This window comes from Carassius auratus, chromosome 46 (assembly GCF_003368295.1).
Source record: "Carassius auratus strain Wakin chromosome 46, ASM336829v1, whole genome shotgun sequence".
NCBI lineage: Eukaryota > Metazoa > Chordata > Actinopteri > Cypriniformes > Cyprinidae > Carassius > Carassius auratus.
In genome coordinates this window covers 16069704-16088542 of record NC_039288.1, presented here as the reverse complement: position 1 = coordinate 16088542, position 18839 = coordinate 16069704, and the positions used below count along the sequence as shown (strand labels likewise).

General features: G+C 36.7%; 1 protein-coding gene across 2 annotated transcripts; it reads left to right on the top strand.

The window, feature by feature from the left end:
• Positions 1-2366: 2366 nt before the first annotated feature.
• LOC113063758 (proteinase-activated receptor 1-like) lies at positions 2367-8824 on the top strand. 2 transcript variants are annotated; one of them, XM_026234081.1, is made up of 3 exons: positions 2367-2543; positions 7013-7078; positions 7388-8824. In XM_026234081.1, the coding sequence occupies exons 1-3, from the start codon at positions 2480-2482 to the stop codon at positions 8425-8427; spliced, it is 1170 nt and encodes a 389-aa protein (XP_026089866.1). In that variant the 5' UTR covers positions 2367-2479; the 3' UTR covers positions 8428-8824. The 2 variants fall into 2 exon arrangements, 1 of the variants encoding a protein (XP_026089866.1); XR_003278734.1 differs by lacking the exons at positions 7013-7078; positions 7388-8824 and adding an exon at positions 3604-3683.
• The last annotated feature ends 10015 nt before the right edge of the window (positions 8825-18839 follow it).

Genomic DNA, 18839 nt, shown 5'->3' with positions numbered 1-18839 from the left:
ACAAACATTCTTGCATTTTAGCAAATATGTCACACTTGTAAAACATAAGATATCTTTCTTCAATTGCATTGGGACTATATTAATCTTTTTGGTTTTTAAGCATTAACAAAAAGAGCTGGTGGACTGATGGGCCATGGTGGAGACGAGGGAGCTAGGAGCCATGGCGGAGCCGAAGGATCGACCGGCTGAGGCAGAGTCAGGGACCATGTTAATAAATCCCTGTTAAAGTCAATAGATTCCTCAGAGTTCAGCACAGCTCACCCTCAGTGGTGGTGCAGTGGGCGAAGCTTTCCTCCAAGCCCTCAGGCTCCCTTGCATATGCCACTGGTGCACACTCATTTGCCGGCTCTCGCACCTGGTCAGATGCGTCCCGTTCAAGCTCAGAGGCAATCCTTAGCTCTGTCGCTCTCTTCGGTAATGACTCATTTGTCGTGGTGGGCTCTGGCTTCGGCTCCGCACAGCGGGGTGATGGTTTGCTGGGCTCTGGTTCTGGAGTGGGACTGGTGAGATGCTACTTGGCGATAATGATGCTCAAAGGCGATTTGTTGCTCACCAGCACCCACTCCACAAAAGCGGCGAATGATTCCCGAGGTCCACCTCCAGATAGCCATGCTCTCCACACCTCGTTGAAGCTTGCCAGGAAGAATCCACAGAAACTGCTGTCCAGGTTGCGGTCCAGCAGGAGGAGGACATCTGGATAGTGTCAGAGTTAAATAAGGGGAAGGAGATTTTAAATAATCCATAACTGAAAATAAAACACTTTGGAAAAGTGGAAATAAAACTGAGAGGGGTATCACATCTTTTTGGTCGGTTATTCTGTAATGGTTTGGTGCACGAGGGAACGAACGAACGAACGAGGACGAAGACAAAAATAATAGCCAAACCACAAGGATCCGCTGTTTTCTTTCAAATCAAAGCATAAATACACATAGAAACAGTGCATCCTTGTGGCGCAGCTGAGCATTTAGAGTGATGTGGAGAGCCAGAGACTGTTAAAAAAAGGAATTGTTGACAGCTGGTAACTTACTTGGCACTCTATGGGACAGTCACAAGCCTCCCGGTTTTCATCCAAAATATCTTAAATTGTGTTCTGAAGAGAAACTAAGCTTTATGGGTTTGGAACGACATGAAGGTAAGTGATTAATTACAAAATTTTTATTTTGGGGTGGAGTATCCTTTTAATAACCGACAAACTATAACACAAGAGACAGGAACTAATATAGAGCCAATAATGAGGGCCAGACAGGTAAACATAATGAGGTGATTAACTAATAATGAGAACAGCAACAACCAAATATGGACACAGAGGGAGAAACCACAATAAACAGTCCAGAGGGGGTCCATCTACAGATTCTGACATTTGATGACATTAAAGTCTAGTAGATCTGATCAGTGCTCATGGGGGTCAAAACTCTCTTGCTTTCTATTATTTTAGTGCATACATGTGGTAAGAACATCAGTAGTAATTAAAATTAGGTCTACTATGACTTTCGTGGCTTACTAATCTCCTGAATTCTTATATGAATTTGTACTAATTTTTAACTTTGTTCTACAAACCTCTTTCTATGCTCAAGTACAAACAGAAACAAATTACCAGAAAACAGCACATAACTTTCATTATCCATATTAGCAATATAAACAACAGCTATGAGGATGGACAATGGATTCAACTACACTGTATGTGGATGCTGATTCACTTTCAAAACATTATAAAACAAGCAAAAAGTATCATTCAGTCACTTTCTTTAATCATTTGTGCATGGCTGTTTGGTAGTTAATGCCACATGCACTGTAATATGTTTTAAAGTTACATTTTCAAATGAAAATACATGATCGTTTTATAAAGTATGTGTTCATATGTGTTGAGGGCTAGATTTTTGCTGGCGGTATCAGCTGTGCAGTGAAACAGAGCGAAAACTTTACAGTAGATGGAAAAACGGCTAAAAATTGGCCAAGAGACACCCATCATATCGATGAAGAAGGTTTATCAAGATGTGTTGCAGGCAACATGTGAACGACTGGGTGCTGGAGCAACATTTAGGAATAAAAAAGGAAAAATAAAAAACAGAATTGGATTAAAAATGCATTTGCATATACTGATGCTGATATAAATTACAAAAATTACAAAGTTGGCAGCCAAATGAACTGATAATACTAGGGCCTTCGGGCACATCAAGGCAATATATAATGAAATAATATTGGAGCTTTAGAGAAAAGGCCCAAATAAACTATGATTTGTTTATCTCTCATTTGGAGCTGTGATGTCTGTCAATTAAAGCTGGATTTCTCATTTTCTCTGTAGGTTGTAGCAATGAATAGCAATAAATATAGGCTCAGTGGAGGGTGGAGGGTCCAGTGATGTCATCATATCTAAATCCAAGACTCTCCTCACAGAAGAGACTGAGCACTCAGAGAGTGAAGAAGCACTGTCTGTACTGAGACTCATCTACAGTTTGAAAGTGAACCCTGGTCGGTATTCATGGGGGTCAAAACTATTTTGTTTTTCTTTGTACTTCTGCATGCATATACTGCCACCTTTAACGGTAAGTACATGAGTGCAGCTGTGCATGACAGAAGTTTGCCTTTTAATTACAGTCTTTTGACGGTGTTTAACTGTGCAGATGAAACCTTGACCATATTATCTGTGTAAGCTTGTTTTGTGTTGATTTTATACTTTAAATTGGCAAAACATTTCATATATTATGGTATCATTTTAATTTCCTATGCTATTTTTTACTTTAATCTAAATTGGATTAATTTCCATATGGTGTTTTTATGGTACGCCAATTACCATATTAACTTCAAATACCATATTGTCTTTATACAAAAAAACATAGTAACAATTGATCTATGTATACAGGTTAATATAGGTGTGCTTCTACACCTATAAAACAAGTGTAAACAACTAATTTAAACTGACATTTAATCTCAGTGAGGTGTTATTTGTCCTGGGACAACAAGGTTAAACTGCACTTAAAGGATAGCTTACCAAAAAATAAAATTTCTTTCAACTTTTCTTTCAACTCACCCTCATGTTCCAAAATTGTATGACTTTATTTCTTCTGTAAAAAAAAATAGAAAATATTATGAGAAATGTCATAATTTCTATCCATACAAGGGAAGTCAACAGTAGCTGTTAGATTACCAATATTCTTAAAGAATCTTCAGATTTTTTATTTTTGGGTGAACTATCCCTTTAAATGTCCCGCCACTGACAAGTTCTGCATGCTGTTTGAATGTGTTATGTATGCTAGAGTTTCATATTAATTATTTATGATGCATTGACATTAAAAAAATATAGTGTTGCTTTTATTATATTTTACATAAAGAGGCTTCATTGCATTTGGGTCACATCTAGTCATTTCCTGTGAACTGTGAAGTCTTAGTAATGCTTTCTATGAGTCTGCCTGTCTTATGAGTTTGTTTTCTTTTGTCTTCAGAATCGTTAAAGAATCTGCCTGAAATTAAAAGTGATCCAACAGCTAAGAGATGGGCTGCTAATGGAAATGTTTAAGCTTGACATTGTAAAGGCCTCTTTGCAAATGGTACCCAATTCCCGCTTCTGTGTTTTCACTGATGGTGTTTTGACATGTTTGGTTGCAGAGAGCTCTGTAAGCAGCTTTGAACAGACTGATGAGCCAACTGATGACGGCGAGTCTTCAACGCAGATGTCTGATGATCTCGGTTCAGGGTCACCAGGTAGATTTTGCTGTCATGTTGCTCCTAACCCAAAAGACTGATACATTTGTGGAACACAAAATAAAAAATACTGTAACCTGAGAGTTAACCTGAGTTTCTGTACCTCCAATTAAAATTCCACACCTAACCTACAACATACAGAAAATTAATTCATATGGATTAGTTTTACAATGCTTTTATGAGCTTTTTGGATCTTTTCCGAGTTTTGGTTGTGTGAACTTCTAATAGAGGGACAGAAAACTCTCAGGTATCATTAAAAGATGAAGATGAATAAACATATGTTGTTGTTGTTGTTTTACTACGTGAGGGTGAGTAAATACAGACAGAATTTTCATTTTACCCTTTAACACTGAAACTGTGATAAAGAAATCTTCTACATGGTTGTCCACTAGAGGGCACTCCATCCCAGCTTTATCCAGGACTTCCTTAATTCTCCACAATCCTCTGGGGCATGTTCAAGTTCAAAACGGTGCGCAACGTTTTGCTACGGTTTCCGGATTGAACGTCATGTGACCGGTGTGCAACGGGGTTTGAGATGCGTTTTCTCTTGTTTGGTGGTTGTGTCAGAACTGCAGTCCAATCAGCAGCAACATGTATATAAAGCACGCGGTATTAAAGTGAACTCGCACAATGGCTTCAAGGAAAATAATGTACAAATGTGTTCGTTGCAGCTCGTTATACACAACAACTGAGGATATTAGAAGAGATGTTTGTCGTAAGTTTTATTGTAAAAATATAGGATATCAACATAATGATGTATTTGTTTATATTTTTAGCTTCATTGCAAGTGTATGACATTTGGTATAGAAATAAACAATGGTAATTAAGTGTTTTTAATTTTGAAAGAAAATACAGGGTATTAAAATCGTATGAACTACAAATAAAGTCAGTATGTGAGGCTAAATAGATGGCTCCGAAAATTCTTCACAAAGAACACAAATAATGGCCTTTTTTTTTTTTTTTCAAAGAATGGCCTTCTCAGCTGCAATAGTTGCAACACTTGCGTCATCAGAACAGTGTGTTCAACTCATCACCGTTTCTGTTTAAAAAACGTTGTGCAACGTTTTGTCGGGTGCTGAACACAGCCCTGATGTCTCATGAGCACTCATTGTTTGCACCTGTGTCTCATTAGCATGGTTAGCTCACCCTCTATAAACCCAGTTCTCACTGCCATTGTTTGCTAAGCAATAATTAAAGCATATCCTACTAAGGAGTGGCAACATAAATGGGATACAGGAAATACAGGACGTCAACTTTATGAAATACAACAAGAAGTAGGAGTAGTGAGAATAACTAAACGAAGCACCAAAGAGGAAGATATTTTAAAAAGATTAAGGGTTGGGCATACTAAACTGAATAAAACCTTAAAAATAATAAACATCCTACAGGATTATGAGCATTGTGAAAAGGAAGAATCAGTAGATCATGTTATTTGTGTTTGTCAAAAATATAATAATGAATGAGAAACGATGAAAAATGAACTTCGAAAGATGGAAGGGGATAACCCAAATCTTGAAACAATATTTATTTATGGATAAGAGAGTTTAATTTTGTATCTTTAGAGAACTGAGCTGATTAACAGAATTTAGAAAAACAGTCAGTTAATTGTTTAAATAATTTTTTTTTTTTTTACGTTTTGAAAGGGTAAACTCTGGTACACACAGTAGGTGGCGATAATGCACCTAACTTTGGTGCTACCTGCCATAAAACCGAAAGAAGAAGAATTGTTTGCTAAGCTTTGTATGTGTTATCTTTCATTTTAAGCCTGTTATATATAGTCTTTGTTATTCTGCCTGTTTTATGGATTAACCTGCATTCACACTAGCAGCAACTTTGATGTTGTTTTGGGTGTTCTCACTACTATTGACAGCAAATCAGGTTTATAATATATGCTAATAATATTATGTAGCCTATAATACTGTAAACCCTGCCAGTTTTACTCGCTGCCAGTTTTATTTTAGATGCAGATAACATGGTCTTGACCCTTGAAACTTTAATTAATGCTGGCACAAAACAAACCTGTTTCAAAGATTAAATTAAATGAGTTGCTAATTGCTACATTGAAATAAAAATGTAAAGCCTGTACAGAAAACATAAATAGCCTATAGATAAATATTTGGTAATCATGTAAAATTATCAAAATAAAAAAAAGTGCACATTTAATTTATCTATTGTAACATTATGCAGTTTTGTGAGCTTGGCTGTTTCCTTATAAAAGTTTACAAATTTGTCAAGTCTTTCGTCAGTTTTTTAATTACATATTGTCATTACATTGCTGTCTTGCCACCAGCCAATTGCTGCATTGATAATTGTGGTTTTGAATATCGATATATAACCCATTTTATATATGATGCTGCTAAAAAAAACATTATTTGGTGTAATGAAATGTGTTTATGTGGTTTAAGGTTCGATAAACACATTATTTTCGACATATCGTACATTACTGTTTCTCCTCTATGACCCGCCTTCTGAAACGCATCAATTTTTACAAACTGAATTTTATACTAATCATCAACAACAGACGTGTTCAGAGAACCGAATTAGCCTGATCCTGTCATTGTTTTGGTTTGCCTTTGTGTTTGATCTTTGCCTGCCCTTTGGATTACATTTGTGGATTACCCCTTCAATAAACTACTCCATTGCAATGCAGTTTCACAAGAACTTTCACTGTTGGTGTTATTGTTACAGGTTGTGTTACAAGCAGCTTTTCTGCTTACATATTTCTGTATGAAGAAATATACATTTTTGCCAAGCCTGCCTGTAATATCATCTGAATGTAGAAATATACTGTGAAACTACATGTCGTGAACACATTTTAAGATTCTTAGTTTATATTGTTCATCTAATATTTAGATTTTATTTTATTGCAGTATAATTTCAGTTACAAAAACGTTAGTTATATATATTAACAACACTGTGCTGTATATAATATAGATTGGTGATAGAAATAGTTATTCATTTTCATTTATATATTATGAGAGCAACAGCTACTTTCAGGTAGATAATATGTTTTACATTGGATTTTGTTTGCCATGAAGAAAGTTTATTTCACAATAAAGCACTATTGTTAGTTGGTTTCTATCAGTGGTGAAGGTTTCATTTAACATTGCCAATTGCTGTATCATATTTTATTCATCATCCCTCATAAGTATCATAAAGTGTATTTATGCACTATAAATATCCTGAACCTTGAATTTCAATTACTTTAATATTACATAAATTCCATCAAAGCCTTTTAGCAAATGTCGCCTCCTAATTATTGTCTGATGGTAATATGTGAGCTTTCACTAATGGTCTTTTGTGTTGATTACAGATTCTGGCTGTGTTCCACCATCTTGCAACAAAAACATCGTTAATCTGGACTCTTCATTAACACAGAGTAATATGCAACACAATCTTATAGCAATTCATAACTATAACCACTGACAGTTATGTTTAAGTGTGCACACTTACCTTTTTTGTAATAATGCTATGTTTTTGTATGATTAACATTGTACAAATGCATACAAAATTGGCTCATATAATAGTTACATTTTCAGGTTTATAATATTCTGGGCGCAGTGACTTAATTATCAAACCACACCATTCCTTGAGTCATTCAACATATGTAGCTGTTCATGTATTAAAGTTGATTTTGTTATTATCTGGTAGTAGTTTGAGAACTTGTGGTGTTTTTTGTTGGTTACAGGTCATCAAAACAATTCAGATGGTCCAGGTGGGATTCCAGGCACTCCTAAGAATAAGAACAGTAATGACATATTGTCCATCTCAGACGAGGCTGTTGACTTTCTCAAAGGCCTGCAGGTCACACGCATTATGCCCTCATTCTACATCATCATCATCCTCATTAGTTTGCCCCTGAATGCTTTGGCCTTGGTAGCATTCACCTGTAAGATTCGAGAGAAGAAACCAGCTGTGATCTACATGTCTCACCTGGCGTGTGTGGACCTGCTCTTCACCCTGCTGCTGCCTCTGAAGATCCACTACCAGCTGAATGCTTCAGATTGGGTGTTCGGTGAGGCGGTGTGTCGTGTGATCAGTGCAGCTTACTACTGCTACATGTACTGCTCCATACTGCTGATGATGTGCATGAGTGTGGACAGGCTGCTGGCCGTGGTGTTTCCCATCCCCTCTCTGACCTGGAGGAGCACAAGGAAAGCCACATACATATGTGTGCTGGTCTGGCTGCTGGCGATCGCTGGTACAGTGCCACTTCTCTTAGTGAGACAAACAGTTAAGACTGAAAATGTGGGGATCACGTGCCATGATGTGCTACGCAAAAATTACACTACAGTAATGTATTATGTGTACCTGTTCTCCATCCTCTCCTGCTTCTACTTCTTCTTGCCTCTGGTCATCACCTTAGTGAGTTACATCACCATCATATATGCACTAAGTGTAAAGTCTGATCTCTTAACTACATCATCTTCATCTTCAGGCAGCCGAAGGAGAGCTGTGATTATGGCTGTCACCGTGCTGACTGAGTTTGTGTTGTGCTTTGCTCCAACCAATGGCATCATGTTGTACCACTGTTATCGTTTAGCTAATGGAGGCCACCGAGATTCATCATATGCGGCTTACCTGTTGGCAGTGTGTTTGGGGAGTGCAAGTGTTTTTCTGGATCCTATGTTGTACTACTACGGCTCGTCTCAATGCAGGAAGCAGATCCGCTCTGTGTTTTGGTGCAATAAAGCAAAAAAGAGAGCAAAAATGCTGTCACACACATAAAAACTTCTCACTGCACTACAGCTTCACAGGAAAAAATTAAATGAGAAGCAGATCTCAACAGCATCTATCTATATTCTGAGCTGTATCCTTTGTTTGCTTGTTTATTTTCCAGTATTAACCAACATGGAATAAAGTGCAGCTGTTCATTGTCTCTGTATGCACAAATATATTAACAATATGTACCATTTATGTGTCAGTGGAAGTATTGGAGAATATTGCTCAATACATAACATTATTTATATTAATATATAAATAAAAAATAAATAAAATCTTTAATAACATTTGACTAAAGCCATTTAATCACTGATTGCACTCTACGAGACGTTCGGATCTACATGGAGTACTTTATTTTAAAGAGTGGTCAAACAGGCAGAGATCAGAGAACAGCATCAGGTATGTCAGGGGATATCCAAAATCAGCAAAACAGAAACAAGCAGAGGTCGGGGCAGGCAGCAGAGAATCACAGTCATGTACACAATCCAAGATCAAACACGGAAGGAACAAACACAGGGAAACCGCTCAGAAAATGCCAGACAGAACTAAACATGACTTCACAATCATTGAGAGTCCAAACACAGTATATATAGGGGAGTGATAATGGGGAACACCTGGTGGCGATTAGCCCTAACCATGGGATTCTGGGGAATGGAGTTGGAAATGGGAATGGACACCAAATGCAATAGTCCTGAGTGGAGTGTCCTCTATTAGAGTTCATGGGCACTTCAGCTGATGATCGTGACAAGCGTCGTCACACAGAGGCTGTGAGAAAGCAATCTTCTTGGTGGTTATCAATATGTCTAATCAATGTAAATACACATGCAATTGTGTATAATGCATTTTAAACTTAAAAGATTAGCTATATCCTAAAATGTATTACACCAAAGCCATGAGTAATTCATCATTAGTTATAATAAAGCCGTATGAGTTCATTGTGTTTCAACCTGAGCTTGTGTCCTGGGACGTTCATCACTCATCCCACTTTGATAAACAGTAATAATTTACGTCACGTAATAAATTATCGTCACCAAGCAGTTAGTTCTTAGTGTCACAGTTAAATATTGTTTTCTCTTTTTTGTTTAGTTTTTTCATTGAATACCCAATACTACAATACATATTGATTTGGCTCATCTATTTTATTATTATTATTGTGAGGTATTTTCCAATAATTAATAAAATACACCTTGTTGAACAGTTATGCTGCGATTCATTTAATATGTTTGGGTTGGTTTGGGATAGCAGAGACATCAGTTATTTACAGTATGTGTAATAATAGTATAGAATTATCATCAAAGTGTATCTGTTATCACATTAACAGAGTAGCTACTTTATATTCCTGTCAGTCACTTTGAATTGCAGATGAATGTAATATTATTTGTAAAGTTTTGATTGAAATTGTCTAATTTCTTGGTGTTGGTGCACAGTCACTGCGAACGTGCAGATCACTTCAGGATGTCCCAAAAAGAAAATTTCCCATCACACATAAATGGTTCCTCTAAGAAACTATCATTAGCCTCAAGTTTCCAGATCTGCTCATTACATGCAACATCACTTGGGCTCTTACACATTCTGTGGTCATTTGTGTTCTAACCACATGCTTCAATGTATGGTCAGGAAAGTGCATATCTTCAGACCACAAGGCGCTGAAATGCATTGTGTAATTTCCCCTTCATTGTGAATTATTTATATATTTGTTTTATATTATAGTTTTGTTTTATATTATTATAGATTTGTTTTATATTATTATAGGTTTGTTTTCAGTGCGCAATGTTAAAAGGAGTGCTATTGTTAATAGTATGTCCATTAAGTATTCCTTGTGCTGCGTGTAATATGTTTTGCAGATCTATGCAATATATATACAAACACATGGACTGAGCAAATTTGCACCACTATTTATTTATTTATTTATTTTGAAATGTATCAAAGTGATAAATGAAAACAAGAAAAACAAAATATATTGTTGATCATAAATACAAAGACATAGAAACAAGTTGACTATATGTATTAATATGTGAGGGTTTGTTTTGCAGAGCAGAAAATGAATTGATTCTGGTAACACTTTTGGGAAAGTCACACCCAAACCAATCAACATCTGTCTTCACATCTCACACACTGAAGACTTCAGTGATGTCACCTCATTTTAAAGCACATCCTTCCATCTTCACACATAAGAAATCACTTTCTTCAGCACAACACTGCATGGCTGCATCTGTCCATGTAGAGATTCTAAAGTTTGATGATTTTAAATTGAACAATTCTTGAAACTGACAGTTAATCGGAAATCATGGTGGACTTCAGTGAATTTCCTTCATTTACGGATCTTACAATAATCGTTAAGTACTTCAGAGATACATCAGTAAAATAGTGATACAGTAATTTATTATCCTCGTGATCTGTAGTTGTTATAGTAAATGAGATCTGTTGTCATATGGGATTTGTTTTGCACTAAAGCCAATTAAAGGATTGACTGTGCTGTGTTTTGTTACAGATTCTGGCCTCATGGACTATTTTCCAGTTGGCTTGAAGAAACAATCAGTTGAATTGAGAAACAATCAGCGATGTTTGAAATAAAAAAAATATAACCAAATTATAACATCCTCTGGGGCTATAAATATAATATAATATATATATATATATATATATATATATATATATATATATATACGCCCACTAACACACTAAAAAGTAAAAGAAGTAAAAGAAAGTAAGATAATCATAAAGAAAAATTATAACAAAAGTAAAACAAGCAATTTTAAAATGATTAAAAAAATTAATTTATTAAAATGAATTTAAAAACAGTTACAAAATTATTTTACATAAAAAAAAAGCAGTGCAATTAGTTCGGACATTGCACAGTGCTCATTCAATAAATGCACAGCTAAACAGATGAGTTTTAAGTTTAGATTTAAATGTGACTAGTGTTTTAGCACATCTGATCTCTTCTGGAAGCTGATTCCAACTGCGAGCGGCATAGAAACTAAAAGCAGATTCCCCTTGTTTTGTGTGAACCCTTGGTATTTCTAACGGACTTGATCCTAATGATCTGAGTGCTCTGTTAGGTTTATATTCAGTGAGCATATCAGCAACTGCAGTTTTTAAGGAGTTTGGAAATGTCCCAGAAAGAAGGGAGGTGTTCACCACTTCTAAGAGATCTGCTTCTACGCAGTTAAGCACACTGTTGAAAAAAGATGTGGGAAATGTGTCAAGATAGCAGGTTGACGATTTTAGGTGCTGCACTATGTCTTCCAGAATGGTGCTATCAATTTGTTCAAAAATAGACATAGTATCTTTTTGATATTGTGGCTGAATCTGTCTGACCTCTGCATTACTTGAGGATGTGCTAATCGCCTTCCTGATATTGATGATCTTCTCAGAAAAGGATGCAAACTCATTGCATTTGCTGTCTGAGAGCATTTCACTGGGAATCTGACTTCAGTCTATGTCTCGTGACTTTGAACGCTCCTCTGGTTTCAGTTGTGTTTTTGTTTATTTTGGTGATGTATAAATTAAGTCTTCCCATCTGCCTGCACTCTTCGCCTCTTGTGATCCGTGACACTACGTCCTTAATAACAATGGATGAAAAGTTTAGAGCCCTACTGATGATTAAGTCTAGAGTGTGTCCACCTTTGTCTGTGGGTCCATGTAGCTACATGCTGAGTCTACAGGTAAAAAAAAAAAGCCTAAAGTCCAAATATTCATTCATCACCAATTAACTGTTTGACAAACACTTCCTGCTTCGATGTCCAGATCTGAATTAAAAAAAATCTCAAACATGCTCCGAAGTCTCGATCTGAATCAACCGAGTTGCGAACATGTTCCGAAGTGCCGATCTGAATCAACCGAGTTGCGAACAGGCTCCGAAGTGCCGATCTGAATCAACCGAGTCGCGAACATCCTCCGAAGTGCCGATCTGAATCAACCGAGTTGCGAACAGGCTCCGAAGTGCCGATCTGAATCAACCGAGTCGCGAACAGGCTCCGAAGTGTCGATCTGAATCAACCGAGTCGCGAACATCCTCCGAAGTGCCGATCTGAATCATCCGAGTCGCGAACATGCTCCGAAGTGCCGATCTGAATCAACCGAGCAGCGAACATCCTCCGAAGTGCCGATCTGAATCAACCGAGTCGCGAACAGGCTCCGAAGTGCCGATCTGAATCAACTGAGTCGCGAACAGGCTCCGAAGTGCGGATCGGAATAAACCGAGTCGCGAATATGCTCCGAAGTCCCGATCCGAATCAACCGAGTCCCGAACAGGCTCCGAAGTGCCGATCTGAATCAACCGAGTCCCGACCAGGGTCTGAAGTGCCAATCTGAATCAACGGAGTCGCGAACAGGCTCCGAAGTGCCGATCTGAATCAACCGAGTCCTGAACAGGCTCCGAAGTCCCAATTTGAATCAACCGAGTCGCGAACAGGCTCCGATCCCGATCTGAATCAACAGAGTCGCAAACAGGCTCTGAAGTGCCGATCTGAAAACTTCGACCAAAGAATGTAAAAAATAACTCTATTTATCTAATAACTCTACGTCTCTATGAAAGACTCAGATCACGTATCTAAAAATAAATCGCTAGAGTAAAAGAGAAATAATAAGAGGAGTGAAGTTTCCTACCGTTCTGCTGCGTTTGGTCCTCACGTGCGTCTTAAACGCGCTAAATTATTCTTTGCTAATTATTATACATTTACTTCATTGTCAGCTTCAGGTACTTCATTTATTATTGTTCAATGAACTGTTTGAAACAAAAAAAAAGTTGTATTTCAGTAATAATTCAAAATTATCAAAATAAAACATATAAAATAATGGTTTCTATTTTAATATCCTTTAAAATATAATTTATTTCTGTGATGTACAGCTGTATTTTCAGCATCATTCCTCCAGTCTCCAGTGTCACATGATCTTTAGAAATCATGAAAATATGATGATTTATTATTTGAACTATTAATAGTTGTGCTACCAAATATTATTTTGGAATCTGCGATAATTTTTTCAGGTTTCTTTGATGTATATATTTTTTAAAGAACAGCGTTTATTCAAAATATAAATCTCTTCTAACAATATTAATCTTTGATATCACTTCTTATCAATTTAACACATCCTGAATAAAAGATTCTAAGATCTAATAAAGAACTGTAGTGAATATTGTTAGAAAATATTTATATTTTAAATAAATGCTCGTGTGTTTTATATATATATATATATATATATATATATATATATATATATATATATATATATATATAAAACACACGTATATATATATATACGCCCACTAACACACTAGGCAAGGCAAGGCAAGTTTATATATATATAACACATTTCATACATAATGCTAATTCAAAGTGCTTTACAAAAAAAAAGGTAAAATAATCATAAAGAAAAATTATAACAAAAATAAAAAAAGCTATTTTAAAACTTTTAAAATGATTTAACAATTTACTTAAAATGAATTTAAAAACAGTTACAAAATTATTTTACATAAAAAAAAGCAGTGAAAATATAGTGCAATCAGTTCGGACATTGCACAGTGTGCTCATTCAATAAATGCACAACTAAACAGATGAGTTTTAAGTTTAGATTTAAATGTGACTAGTGTTTTAGCACATCTGATCTCTTCTGGAAGCTGATTCCAACTGCGAGCGGCATAGAAACTAAAAGCAGATTCCCCTTGTTTTGTGTGAACCCTTGGTATTTCTAACGGACTTGATCCTAATGATCTGAGTGCTCTGTTAGGTTTATATTCAGTGAGCATATCAGCAACTGCAGTTTTTAAGGAGTTTGGAAATGTCCCAGAAAGAAGGGAGGTGTTCACCACTTCTAAGAGATCTGCTTCTACGCAGTTAAGCACACTGTTGAAAAAAGATGTGGGAAATGTGTCAAGATAGCAGGTTGACGATTTTAGGTGCTGCACTATGTCTTCCAGAATGTTTCTATCAATTGGTTCAAAAATAGACATAGTATCTTTTTGATATTGTGGCTGAATCTGTCTGACCTCTGCATTACTTGAGGATGTGCTAATCGCATTCCTGATATTGATGATCTTCTCAGAAAAGGATGCAAACTCATTGCATTTGCTGTCTGAGAGCATTTCACTGGGAATCTGACTTCAGTCTATGTCTCATAACTTTGAACGCTCCTCTGGTTTCAGTTGTGTTTTTGTTTATTTTGGTGACGTATAAATAAAGTCTTCCCATCTGCCTGCATATGAGTCTTCGCCTCTTGCGATCCGTGACACTACGTCCTTAATAACAATGAATGAAAAGTTTAGAGCCCTACTGATGATTAAGTCTAGAGTTTGTCCACCTTTGTGTGTGTGTCCATGTATGCTGAATTGACAGGTAAAAAAAAAAAAAGCCTCAAGTCCAAATATTAATTCATCACCAATTAACTGTTTGAAAAACACTTCCTGCTTCGATGTCCGGATCTGAATTAAAAAAAAATCTCAAACATGCTCCGAAGTCCCGATCTGAATCAACCGAGTCGCGAACATGCTCCGAAGTGCCTATCTGAATCAACCGAGCAGCGAACATGCTCCGAAGTGCCGATCTGAATCAACCGAGTCGCGAACATCCTCCGAAGTGCCGATCTGAATCAACCGAGCAGCGAACATGCTCCGAAGTGCCGATCTGAATCAACCGAGTCGCGAACATGCTCCGAAGTGCCTATCTGAATCAACCGAGCAGCGAACATGCTCCGAAGTGCCGATCTGAATCAACCGAGTCGCGAACAGGCTCCGAAGTGCCTATCTGAATCAACCGAGTCGCGAACATTCTCCGAAGTGCCGATCTGAATCAACCGAGTCGCGAACATTCTCCGAAGTGCCGATCTGAATCAACCGAGTCGCGAACAGGCTCCGAAGTGACGATCTGAATCATCCGAGTCGCGAACATGCTCCGTAGTCTCGATCTGAATCAACCGAGTCGCGAACAGGCTCCGAAGTGCCGATCTGAATCAACCGAGTCGCGAACAGGCTCCGAAGTGCCGAACTGAATCAACCGAGTCGCGAACAGGCTCCGAAGTGCCGATCTGAATCAACCGAGTCGCGAACAGGCTCCGAAGTCCCGATCTGATTCAACAGAGTCGCGAACAGGCTCCGAAGTGCCGATCTGAAAACTTCGACCAAAGAATGTAAAAAATAACTCTATTTCTCTAATAACTCTAATAACTCTACAACTCTATGAAAGACTCAGATCACGTATCTAAAAATAAATCGCTATAGTAAAAGAGAAATAATAAGAGGAGTGAAGTTTCCTACCGTTCTGCTGTGTTTGGTCCTCACGCGCGTCTGACGCTCCGCGGCGCGTCTCCGCCTCCCTCACACGCGCGTTTACAGCGCTAATTTAATCATCTTTGCTAATTATACATTTACTTCATTGTCAGCTTCAGGTACTTCATTTATTATTGTTCAATGAACTGTTTGATACAAAAAAGGTTGTATTTCAGTAATAATTCAAAATTATCAAAATAAAACATATAAAATAATGGTTTCTATTTTAATATCCCTTAAAATATAATTTATTTCTGTGATGTGCAGCTGTATTTTCAGCATCATTCCTCCAGTCTTCAGTGTCACATGATCTTTAGAAATCGTGAAAATATGATTATTTATTATTAGAACTATGAATAGTTGTGCTAGCAAATATTATTTTGTAATCTGCGATACTTTTTTCAGGATTCTTCGCTGTATATTTTTTTTTTTAAAGAACAGCGTTTATTCAAAATATAAATCACTTCTAACAATATTAATCTTTGATATCACTTCTTATCAATTTAACACATCCTGAATAAAAGATTCTAAGATCTAATAAAGAATACAATTTCTTATACAAAAAGCAAGGATAAAAATGTACTGACCGCAAACTATTGAACTGTAGTGAATATTGTTAGAAAATATTTATATTTTAAATAAATGCTCTTCTTTTTAACTTTTTATTCATCAAAGAATCCTGAAAAAAGTATCACAGATTCCAAAATAATGTTTATCAGCAAAACTGTTGATAATTCTAATAATAAATCATCATATTATTCTGATTTCTGAAGATCATGTGACACTGAAGACTGGAGGAATGATGCTGAAAATACAGCTGCACATCACATGAATAAATCACACTTTCATGTATATTAAAATAGAAAAATGTTAATAATATTTCACAATATTACATGTTTTCCAGTATTTTTGATCAAATAAATGCTCTCTTGATGAGTAAAATAAATTCCTGTAAAAAACATTAAAAAACATTCTGATCCCAAACTCTGACCGGTAGTGTGTGTATGTGTGTTTTATATATATATATATATATATATATATATATATATATATATATATATATATATATATATATACATATATATATATATACATACGCCCACTAACACACTAGGCAAGGCAAGGCAAGGCAAGTTTATATATATAGCACATTTCATACACAATGCTAATTCAAAGTGCTTTACAAAAAAAAAAGTAAAATAATCATAAAGAAAAATTATAACAAAAATAAAAAAAAGCTATTTTAAAACTTTTAAAATGATTTAACAATTTACTTAAAATGAATTTAAAAACAGTTACAAAATTATTTTACATTAAAAAAAGCAGTGAAAATATAGTGCAATCAGTTCGGACATTGCACAGTGTGCTCATTCAATAAATGCACAGCTAAACAGATGAGTTTTAAGTTTTGATTTAAATGTGACTAGTGTTTTAGCACATCTGATCTCTTCTGGAAGCTGATTCCAACTGCGAGCGGCATAGAAACTAAAAGCAGATTCCCCTTGTTTTGTGTGAACCCTTGGTATTTCTAACGGACTTGATCCTAATGATCTGAGTGCTCTGTTAGGTTTATATTCAGTGAGCATATCAGCAACTGCAGTTTTTAAGGAGTTTGGAAATGTCCCAGAAAGAAGGGAGGTGTTCACCACTTCTAAGAGATCTGCTTCTACGCAGTTAAGCACACTGTTGAAAAAAGATGTGGGAAATGTGTCAAGATAGCAGGTTGAAGATTTTAGGTGCTGCACCATGTCTTCCAGAATGTTGCTGTCAATTGGTTCAAAAATAGACATAGTATCTTTTTGATATTGTGGCTGAATCTGTCTGACCTCTGCATTACTTGAGGATGTGCTAATCGCCTTCCTGATATTGATGATCTTCTCAGAAAAGGATGCAAACTAATTGCATTTGCTGTCTGAGAGCATTTCACTGGGAATCTGACTTCAGTCTATGTCTCATAACTTTGAACGCTCCTCTGGTTTCAGTTGTGTTTTTGTTTATTTTGGTGACGTATAAATAAAGTCTTCCCATCTGCCTGCACTCTTCGCCTCTTGCGATCCGTGACACTACGTCCTTAATAACAATGAATGAAAAGTTTAGAGCCCTACTGATGATTAAGTCTAGAGTTTGTCCAGCTTTGTGTGTGTGTCCATGTATGCTGAATTGACAGGTAAAAAAAAAGCCTCAAGTCCAAATATTCATTCCTCACCAATTAACTGTTTGACAAACACTTCCTGCTTCGAAGTCCCGATCTGAATCAACCGAGTCGCGAACATGCTTCGAAGTGCCTATCTGAATCAACCGAGTCGCGAACAGGCTCCGAAGTGCCGATCTGGATCAACCGAGTCGCGAACATGCTCCGAGGTGCCTATCTGAATCAACCGAGTCGCAAACATGCTCCGAAGTGCCGATCTGAATCAACCGAGTCGCGAACAGGCTCCGAAGTGCCGATCTGGATCAACCGAGTCGCGAACATGCTCCGAGGTGCCTATCTGAATCAACCGAGTCGCAAACATGCTCCGAAGTGCCGATCTGAATCAACCGAGTCGCGAACAGGCTCCGAAGTGCCGATCTGAATCATCCGAGTCGCGAACAGGCTCCGAAGTGCCGATCTGAAAACTTCGACCAAAGAATGTAAAAAATAACTCTATTTCTCTAATAACTCTAATAACTCTACAACTCTATGAAAGACTCAGATCACGTATCTAAAAATAAATCGCTATAGTAAAAGAGAAGTAATAAGAGGAGTGAAGTTTCCTACCGTTCTGCTGTGTTTGGTCCTCACGCGCGTCTGACGCTCCGCGGCGCGTCTCCGCCTCCCTCACACACGCGTTTACAGCGCTAATTTAATCATCTTTGCTAATTATACATTTACTTCATTGTCAGCTTCAGGTACTTCATTTATTATTGTTCAATGAACTGTTTGATACAAAAAAGGTTGTATTTCAGTAATAATTCAAAATTATCAAAATAAAACATATAAAATAATGGTTTCTATTTTAATATCCCTTAAAATATAATTTATTTCTGTGATGTGCAGCTGTATTTTCAGCATCATTCCTCCAGTCTTCAGTGTCACATGATCTTTAGAAATCATGAAAATATGATTATTTATTATTAGAACTATGAATAGTTGTGCTACCAAATATTATTTTGG

Coding starts and splice junctions, on each gene's coding strand:
- LOC113063758 (XM_026234081.1), top strand. CDS start 2,480: ATGGGGGTCAAAACTATTTTGTTTTTCTTTGTACTTCTGCATGCATAT. Junction 2,544..7,012: donor ATATACTGCCACCTTTAACG/GTAAGTACATGA, acceptor TGTTGATTACAG/ATTCTGGCTGTGTTCCACCA. Junction 7,079..7,387: donor GGACTCTTCATTAACACAGA/GTAATATGCAAC, acceptor TGTTGGTTACAG/GTCATCAAAACAATTCAGAT.